This window comes from Epinephelus moara, chromosome 11 (assembly GCF_006386435.1).
Source record: "Epinephelus moara isolate mb chromosome 11, YSFRI_EMoa_1.0, whole genome shotgun sequence".
NCBI lineage: Eukaryota > Metazoa > Chordata > Actinopteri > Perciformes > Serranidae > Epinephelus > Epinephelus moara.
The window spans coordinates 1,619,960-1,629,367 of NC_065516.1; the positions used below are offsets into that span (position 1 = coordinate 1,619,960).

General features: G+C 41.2%; 1 protein-coding gene across 1 annotated transcript; it reads left to right on the top strand.

The window, feature by feature from the left end:
- Positions 1-32: 32 nt before the first annotated feature.
- eif2s3 (eukaryotic translation initiation factor 2, subunit 3 gamma) lies at positions 33-9,331 on the top strand. The gene is made up of 12 exons (XM_050057022.1): positions 33-176; positions 2,544-2,607; positions 2,709-2,836; positions 3,049-3,170; positions 3,312-3,406; positions 3,490-3,648; positions 4,545-4,679; positions 4,882-4,976; positions 6,032-6,176; positions 6,525-6,694; positions 6,937-7,109; positions 8,818-9,331. Exons 1-12 carry the CDS (start codon positions 108-110, stop codon positions 8,879-8,881), a joined length of 1,419 nt encoding a protein of 472 aa, XP_049912979.1. The 5' UTR covers positions 33-107; the 3' UTR covers positions 8,882-9,331.
- Positions 9,332-9,408: the final 77 nt, after the last annotated feature.

The window sequence follows — 9,408 nt, forward strand, 5'->3', positions numbered from 1 at the left end:
ACATAATTTGATGTAATAACTGATTGTAGAAAAAGGACAATCTACCGTTTTCAGCGGTTGATCAGGCATTCGCCAGAGCCGCCTTATTCATTCCCTTTTCATCCAAGATGGCGGGTGACGAGTCTGGTACAACGCTGGGTCAGCCTCATCTGGCTAGACAAGACCTTAGTACTCTGGTAAGTGTCAGCTTAACGGGTTTCACAGCTTTGTGTTTTCATTTTGGTGGCTGTCGGTCCGTCGTGTTGCCAAAACGGTTACACAAAAGGTGAATTTCTTTACCGCTAACGGTCGCCGGTGCTGCGCCGCCACCACCCGGCACATGACGACAGGCCCGGCGGGGCGGAGAGCTAATAGAACCACCAACAAGGATTAGCTTCAAATTAATCAACATTTTGAAATGAGACGAACGTTTATGGATAATATGTATTTACAGTGCTGTAGTAGTCGCTGTCTTTGTCCTATGTCAGTAATTTCTGTGTAGCTTGTGCCCCAGTTGGATCAAAATGTTAGCGTCATATGCTAAGTGGAAGTAAAATCTACAAAAATATCAGTGGGAGTCATAACGGTGATGGAAGCAGATGCACGAATTCAGAATAGTCCCGTTTTGTTTGCAGGCTGTTATCCGTTATACATCAAAGTTTGATCGGACAGTTATTTATAAAACATGTTATTAGTTGAAGGTGTTGTTAATGGTGTTAGCAGGATTGGATCATAGGTTAGCACCCCTTTGTGCTTTCATTATAATCAGCAGACAGTAAAGTAAATGCTAGAGACAACATGCAAGTGAGTGATACTGAAAAAAACAGTGATACCCAGAAATTTTGTCCAATATTTATATATGTCAGTTTTCAGTTAACGATTACGATTCAGGTGTTGCAGCAGCATGAAGACAGTATTAAGTACAAATAAACAGAGAAGTTAAAATCATTGATAAGATGTATGAGATAAGATAATCCTCTATTAGTCTCACAGTGAGGAAAATTGCATTACTACAGCAGCAAAGTGGATTGTGCAAATAAGAGAACAGTAATTTTGAAAAAACAAAAACACAAAGCAACATACTAAGTTTGTGTTGGTATAGATACAGATCATACTAATAAGTGAACGGTAGAAAACAGAACAACTAAAATAAGTAAACAGTAAAAACAACAGTGCAATATCACTTATTATATTGCCTGGCTGATGAATGTTCGAAGTATAGGTATTGCACAGTTAAGCACATACAGATATTGCACCTGAGTGATAATTGTAGATAGTAAAAATAAAAGATATATGAAGATATAACAAAAAGACAGGCTGCATGGCTAGATTCACATTATAGCACGTCAATTGTGGATTTTGCACAGTTGGTATTCACTGATATTGCACATGAGTGATGACTGATTGTCAATAATCAGTTTTGGTGTGTGTGTGTGTGTGTGTGGTCTGCTGGGAGTAGTTTTGGGTGCATAGTTTGACAGCAGCAGGAAGGAAGGACCTGCGGTATCTCTCCTTCACACACTGTGAGTGAAGTAGCCTGTCACTGAGGGAGCTGCCCAGTGCTTTCAGAGTGTCCCGCATGGGGTGGGGGCATGTTGCCCTTAAGAAATGAAAGCTGAGCTATCATATAGTCATACATACAACTGGAATCACAACAGAAGTAAAAATATAAAATATACAAGAGCAATTAAAGACGAAGTTACAAGGTAATTGATAGAAGTATGGTTGATAGCACCTAGTATATATGTACACACCAGAATAATACACAATATGAATAAGTAGTGTTATCTGTATTAATATAGCAACATATTAGAAGAGTAAATTAGTATACAATGTATTAAGAGCTCAGAATTGCTACTCTATAAACCATTGAGACCCCTCAGGTCATAGGGGACAGGTCTGCTTTTGTCCTCAGATTCAAGACTAAACATGGAGAAGCAACGTTTAGTTTTTGTTGGTCAAACTCCCAGAAAACTGCAGGTCTGCTACAACTCTTGAGTTCTTTTAAATCAAGGCTGAAGACTTCTCTGTTTGCTGCTGCCTTTTGTTTAATCAAATATTTATTCATTTCTTGCACTACACTGTAACTTTTATGTAAAGTTTTTATTCCTGTCTTAAAATATTTTAGCTTGTTTTTAATTTTCTATTCTCTTGCTCTGTAAGTAAGTTTTAATTGTATTTAAATGTCCCTTATAATGCGTTTGTTTTGCACTTTGTCTTGATGATTTTGATGTGTGATGCAGAACACTTTGAATTGACTTGTTGTAGTGTGCTATACAAATAAATAGAATAAGATGCAATATACAAACAGACAGAAGCAACAGCACTGGTTTAACATATGTCACTTTGTGTGTCTGAGTTGCGTGTGTCCAGTTCATATGTTTGCAGAGTCAGTGCGGGCCAGTGTTTGCATGTCTGTCACTCTACCAGCTTCTTTTGTTTCTATTCACCTCCAGGATTAAAAAGAGCGAGGCAGCGCTGCTCTGCTCACAGGGAAAACCTGCCAATGTCCTGTGCTGTTTTTCAGTGTGTGATTAGTCTAATGTGAGTTGTTCTCTTGGCAGGATGTGTCTACTTTGACGCCTCTCTCTCAAGAGATCATCAGCAGACAGGCCACCATCAATATTGGTATGTGAATCAGACAAATATTGTTCAGACTTTATGTCTTTCAGCATGTTGGAAATAATAACTGAGGACTTCCTGCTTTACTTCTGTCTTTCCTCTCTCAGGCACCATCGGTCATGTGGCCCATGGAAAGTCCACAGTAGTGAAGGCCATTTCTGGTGTTCACACTGTCAGGTTCAAGAATGAGCTCGAGAGGAACATCACCATCAAGCTAGGATATGCTAACGCTAAGGTAAGTGGCACTGTGGATTGAATTTTCTGTAGGTAATCAGGACCTTTCCCATCTACCTTTTTTTTAATTTTGAAGGGAAATGCCTGTGTGATTGGAGCTTTGCCCATTTTGACATTTTCCAACTCCTATGTTAGAATAGGATCCGATTTTCATGCATGCACAACATTAAAAATGCTCAATACATATTAATTTACACTTCCATGTTACTGTAGGTCTATAAGTTGGATGACCCCAGCTGTCCCAGGCCAGAGTGCTACAGGTCGTGTGGCAGCAGCACTCCTGATGAGTTCCCTTCGGACATCCCTGGCACCAAGGGTAACTTCAAACTGGTCAGGTAAGACTGAGGAGAGACTGGTTGTGTCACAAAAGTCTAGATTAAGACTTATTATTAACTTTGCAATCAGTTTGACTAAACTGGCAAAATCTGTAAAATCTTTTTTCATTCATCAGTGGGACTTTTTTTTCTTTCTTCCAGACATGTGTCATTTGTGGACTGTCCTGGTCACGACATTTTGATGGCAACCATGTTGAACGGAGCTGCTGTCATGGACGCAGCCCTCCTGCTCATTGGTAAGTCTCTTAGTTGTGTGTTATTTACTGCCAGTTTTCTCTTTAAAAGTCATCTGATTATTGTTGTTGTCTTTGTCTCCCAGCGGGTAACGAGTCGTGTCCTCAGCCTCAGACGTCAGAGCACCTGGCAGCCATAGAGATCATGAAGCTGAAGCACATCCTCATCCTGCAGAACAAGATTGACCTGGTGAAGGAGAGCCAGGCCAAAGAGCAGTACGAGCAGATCCTCGCCTTCGTACAGGGTGAGTCAACATGAAAGCGACTAAAGCTTTATTTGCACAGTACTAGTGTTACCTGGGGTCCTCATAATCTAGCAATTACGCCACCATGTCTGTGTTCTGCGTGACGCATTCACGTGAAATAAGCAAAGTCTGTATTTTATGTTATCCATCGGATATGATGCCCACTGTCATTTGTTACTCCACGCTACACAACACGGTAACACTACACAGCACGACTGGCACTGCTGTACAGTGTTAACCTCCCTGTTTCTTTTTAAATTCAGGTTAAGCAAACAGAACCTATTTTGCCACACACTGTCACATCATCCATCTCATCTTCTTTTAAGATCTTGCTCTTCTGATTGATTTGAGCTTGCTCTTTTCGCAAATGGGTCTCTATGCTGTGCAGCGAGATGAGCTTCCTGCACACAAAATGCTGTCAAAACTTTAATTTATATTTGCTAGCAGCCTCCGTAAGTCTTGACCAAGAAAGGAAAGGAAAATCATCCGATAAAGTTACCTTTAAAAAAACCCCAAACATTTATATTAGAAGTTTGTGTAACTCACAACAACACTCATTGTTTCCCAAAATAAGTTAGAACTTTGGTGTCACACTGAGCAAATGTCAGGTTTATAGCCGTCTTTCAAGCCTTCAGGGGTGAGAGTTTGTTTCTGCAAAGATTTTGGTTGGAGTATTACCTGGAGTATACTGATGTTGAGCTTCTGACAGTAATCAATTCATTTCAAACACAACAGCTTTTAAAATGACCTGCAAAGCCACATTTTTCAGGCATGTTGAATAAATGAGCATCTCCAGGCACCCCACTTCAAACTGCTGACCTTACAGTTCACTTTTATCTTTCTCTAAACCATTTGGTGACCATGACTTGATGTTGTGTGTGATGATCCTCCTGCAGGCACGGTGGCAGAGGGCGCTCCCATCATTCCTATCTCAGCACAGCTGAAGTACAACATTGAGGTGGTTTGTGAATACATCGTGAAAAAGATCCCAGTTCCTGTCAGAGACTTCATCTCCGAGCCCAGACTCATTGGTAAGAAAAAACACACAAGTCACGTCTTTTTTTTTCTTTTTTACAACCTGTTGTGTGTTTGCTTTTTGTTTCCCTTCTGTCATGCTTTTAGCCTCATTGCACTTACATTTTTATTTGCTTTTCTGCTGTGAAGCACTTTGTTAAATAAAATTCTTTCTCAATGGTTTTGTGTGGTGTTAAATGAAAACACTCTGTATTCCAGTCATCAGATCTTTTGATGTGAACAAGCCTGGCTGTGAAGTGGATGATTTGAAAGGAGGTGTGGCAGGAGGAAGTATCCTGAAGGGTGTGCTCAAGGTGAGATTTGTTCTTCATACTTTCAACAGACAAAACTGTGATTTGCTCTTTCAGTGAATTCTTGTAAAGATGTACAACAAATAAAACAATGTATGAATGCACCTCGGAAAAGCTCAGACTCCGTCTGGCAGCACCCTCATGCTCGATGTTGCTGCGTTTTCTGACTTAGACAGTTGCATCTGGTTTGCTACATCTGTCAAAATGTCTCCAGTCAAACGATAACTGAGTTCGATTCTTTTTGTGCTGGGGGTCTGGTCCTAGACAGTCCCAGCTCCCTGCCAGATCAGCAAACTGTTGCTGCTCTCTCCCTGGTGAGTTTGCCTGGTTAGCACAAGCTAACATAGCAGCAAGGCTAGTATCTTGCACCAAGCTGTTAAACGGTCCCAACAAACTCACACTGGAATTGAAATGGCTAGACACTATCATTAAATCCATTAATAATCGTTAGATGTTAGCCGAGAGATGCTTGCAGTTAAGTCCTGCCACTGTGTGTGTTCCCCCTAACAATATTTTGCAAGGGCACAGTCACTGCATCCTGGGCTTAGTGCCGCCCAAGACGATTGTGATTGGTTTAGAGAAACAAACATTCTAGTGCGTTTTTCCTCTGTAGCAGAATGGTAATATTGTGATTTCAGATCTTTCTCAAGCACTAACAAAACACTGTAGACAGAGGTCTGGCTGCGTGAGACCAGCTACTTTCAGCAGATGGAAAGTCACTTGGGCACAAAGAATCTCTTATCTTAGTGTGAGATGAATGTTAATGTACCTGTTCCTGACAGCGTTTCTGTGGTTCCAACACAGACAAGTTGGTTGTTTTTCCCCAATGTGCTTCACAGGATTAGTGCAGATGCATAAACTTGTATGTGTATCTTTACTGTTGGCTCTCCACTTGTATTGACCTCGGGTATCGATTGCTTCCTACAACAGACACTGATAGCATGAGAGGTTACAGTTTGGATAGAAGTATAATCACAGTCTTTCTGCAGTAATCTACCTTTCCAGTTGAGTTTTCCTCTAACCAGTCCTCCACCTTCTCCTCTCTGTGTGATCTCCAGGTGGGTCAAGAGATTGAGGTGCGGCCAGGTATCGTGTCCAAAGACCACGAAGGAAAGCTGATGTGCAAACCCATCTTCTCCAAGATCGTCTCTTTGTTTGCTGAGCACAACGACCTGCAGTATGCTGCACCAGGAGGCCTTATTGGTACGTCCACACATTATCACCTTTTTATGTGATTTAATCTGAGGCCACTGCAGGCAGAAGCAAACTGAAGCAGCAGGTTAAATGCTGATGTTTTCAATGTTTCTGGCTTTTCAGCTTCCTAAATGTGTTTGTTGCTGTGATGCAGTAGTCACTGTCACTTTATAACCTCACCTTTATAGCCATGGCCAGCTTGCGTCTGGTCTATAACTCACTGAAACAAACAAACAAAAAAAAATATAAAATGTAATCAATACTTGAAAAGGAATTACACAAAAGATGAAAACTACAAGCACAAATGACAAAAGGTTTCACCAACAGTTTAGGAAAGTAAACTTTGTTTGTGTACAGGTGTGGGCACTAAGATCGACCCGACACTGTGCCGGGCGGATCGTATGGTGGGTCAGGTGCTGGGCGCCGTTGGAGCGCTGCCAGAGATCTTCACCGAGTTGGAGATCTCCTACTTCCTTCTCAGGAGGCTGCTGGGAGTCCGCACAGAGGGAGACAAGAAGGCTGCCAAGGTGAGATGTGCATGTTGGGAAATGTAGTTCATTCTGAAGTGAAAGAAAGGAGCAATGTCGAAGAATTTTAGAGCCATAACTGAAGATACAACTGTCTCTAAATTAAAGTAGTGCTATTGAAGGCCTTGAAAGGTATCATTTCAAGTCTTTAAATGTTTTGGTTGTGCTGAGATAGTTGCCTTGCCTTGTGTGGGATGAACTGTGTCATGACACCATCTGTTTATCTTTTTGTGCCTCTGCAGGTCCAGAAGCTGTCTAAGAACGAGGTGCTGATGGTAAACATTGGCTCGTTGTCAACAGGCGGCCGCGTCAGTGCCGTGAAGGCTGATTTGGCCAAGATCGTCCTCACTAACCCCGTCTGCACAGAAGTAGGAGAGAAGATCGCTCTGAGTCGACGTGTGGAGAAACATTGGCGGTGAGGAACAGAGTCTTTACAAAGTTTTCCAAACCACAATTATTTTGATACAATAATATACACCTTGCCGGCGTTTATATTTGTATGTTCAAATTGTCAGGGAAATTTTTTACAGCACAACCTGCTCCTCTTCTTGGGGTCTAGGTATTGTGTTGGCCTCAAAAGGGACAAATATAAGTTTTGTAAAAGTGCTCACATATTAGATAGCTAACAATCAGGTAACTGCAGCGCCAGAACCAATTAAAAGATAGTTTTGATAGAAAAACACATGTGTTGACTTCTGCTTGATGGCGTTTTAAACCTCTTAATGAATGTCACTGGCTGGGGCGCCCAGTAGCTCAGTGGGTTGAGCAGGTGCCCCATGTTTATTGCTGAGGTAGTCGTAGATTCCATTCAAGCCTGCAGCCCTTTGCTGCATGTCATCACCCCCTTCCACGCTTAATATTGTCCTATCGATTTACAGGCAAAAGCCCAAAAAAGATCTTGTGTTCAGAGAATTTAACAGCGCGTTATTATCTCACCTGCCCTCACAGCGGCATGTATGTTACCCTGAGTGGAGTATCTCTCACCCTGACCAGAAGGCTCGGAGCAGGAGGCAAAGTATTTAGTTCCTTTACTCTAGTAAAAGTAACTAATACCACCCTGTACTTAGGACTTGCTTAGAATTTGAAGGTTGTGACTTGGAACTTATGTATGACTTGCACATGTGTGACTTACTTCCACCGCTGACATGAAGACGCTTCAAAGGTTTCTTGCACTTTACTGGAAGGCTGTAAAGGTTTACACTTGGGTTGAATGTGGTTTCCATAGTAACAGAAAATAACAGACACATCACTATAACAGACTACAATATTAACACAATACTGATTAAATTATTTACACTAAAAGTCCTGTCATTTTGTCCACAGGTTATCAATACATGAGATATACAGATATATTTGATTTTAAAAGAGAATAACGTGGACAGTCAAACTATGAAATTAGAAATCATCTCTTTGTTTCTAGCAAAATATTTTTTTAGACATTAATTGACACACATAACCTTCTGTACAGCCAGCAAGACAACTCTTATCCCAAACGCATCTATCAAACTCACTGGAGTGAACTATCAGGCAAACCAAACGAGCCAGTAAACCAGTAAACTACTCCAAGTAGCTGATTGGCTCCTCACATGCTTGTATACATGCTGTCCAATAAAATTGAGGGGGGTGCTGTGCCTGAACTGGATGTAAACTGCAAGCACTCTTAACAATTACTCACAGCAAACAAGCACAGAGAGATGAATCTTAATCTTTCACCACAGACATCATTTGTCTTTGCAATCCAAAGCTAGCCTGCATGCTTGTGTCATTTTTAATGTGTTTCTGTCCAATATTTAATGATCACTGCTCACTAAATAACGGCTTTTTTGGGGTGCTAGAATCTGGACAATCAAATCTGCAATAATCATTTACTGAGGCAATCTTTTTGTGGCTCTGGGACCTTTTTCAAGCATCAACAGGAAAAGAAATTAGTTTGAATGACCGTTTGCAAAGTTAGAAGTTTTGTTAGATCAAGACAGAGGGAATTTTAGTAATAAGAGAGGAAAGACGCAAACAGCATTTAGTAAAGATTTCCTTTCATATCCATCTGGGAAATTGTTTTCACAAGACCGTTAACAAATCTTTATATTGTCATCTGATTGACTCCTCTTCTTTTTCTTCCTCAGACTGATTGGATGGGGACAGATCAGGAGGGGTGTGACCATCACACCCACAGTGGACGATGACTGAGGGGAGAGGGGGAAAAAACGGAACGTCACAGTAGCAACGCCCTCATCAGCTGGACATCACAACCATCGCCCTCTTCTTGGCTTTTTTTTTTGTTTTTTGTTTTTGTTTTTTTTCCACAAGGAGGAAGGAAGGGAACAGAACAGGACATGTCAGTGTTTTAAAGACGCCTCCTCCCTCTGCTCTTCTTCCTCAGCAGTGACATGAGAGGGTCAGATGAGCTCAAGTTAAGCTTTTTGACCTGTTCTTTTTTTTTCTTCTTTTTTTTACTTCACTGAGGAAGAAGAGCAGAGGAGAAGAGGAGGCCCTTTAAACTATCATAACAACCCTCCAGAGAAGGTTCACATGCATCAGCCCCTTTCAGAATGAGACCTGGAGGTTTATTCAGTGCAGAAAAGATCCTGTACTATCCACAGATTTCTGTCAGATCTAATAAAATACATTTGGAAGATATGTGCTCGTCTGTGAGGTGTGTTTGTCAGGTTTACATTTTTGGGACTTAATATGCAAACTTACTGCAGAGAAATAGC

Excerpts from the sequence above, each read along its gene's own strand:
- eif2s3 (XM_050057022.1), top strand. The coding sequence starts at position 108 with ATGGCGGGTGACGAGTCTGGTACAACGCTGGGTCAGCCTCATCTGGCT. Across the intron at positions 177-2,543 it reads GACAAGACCTTAGTACTCTG|GATGTGTCTACTTTGACGCC; the intron begins GTAAGTGTCAGC and ends TTCTCTTGGCAG. Across the intron at positions 2,837-3,048 it reads TAGGATATGCTAACGCTAAG|GTCTATAAGTTGGATGACCC; the intron begins GTAAGTGGCACT and ends ATGTTACTGTAG.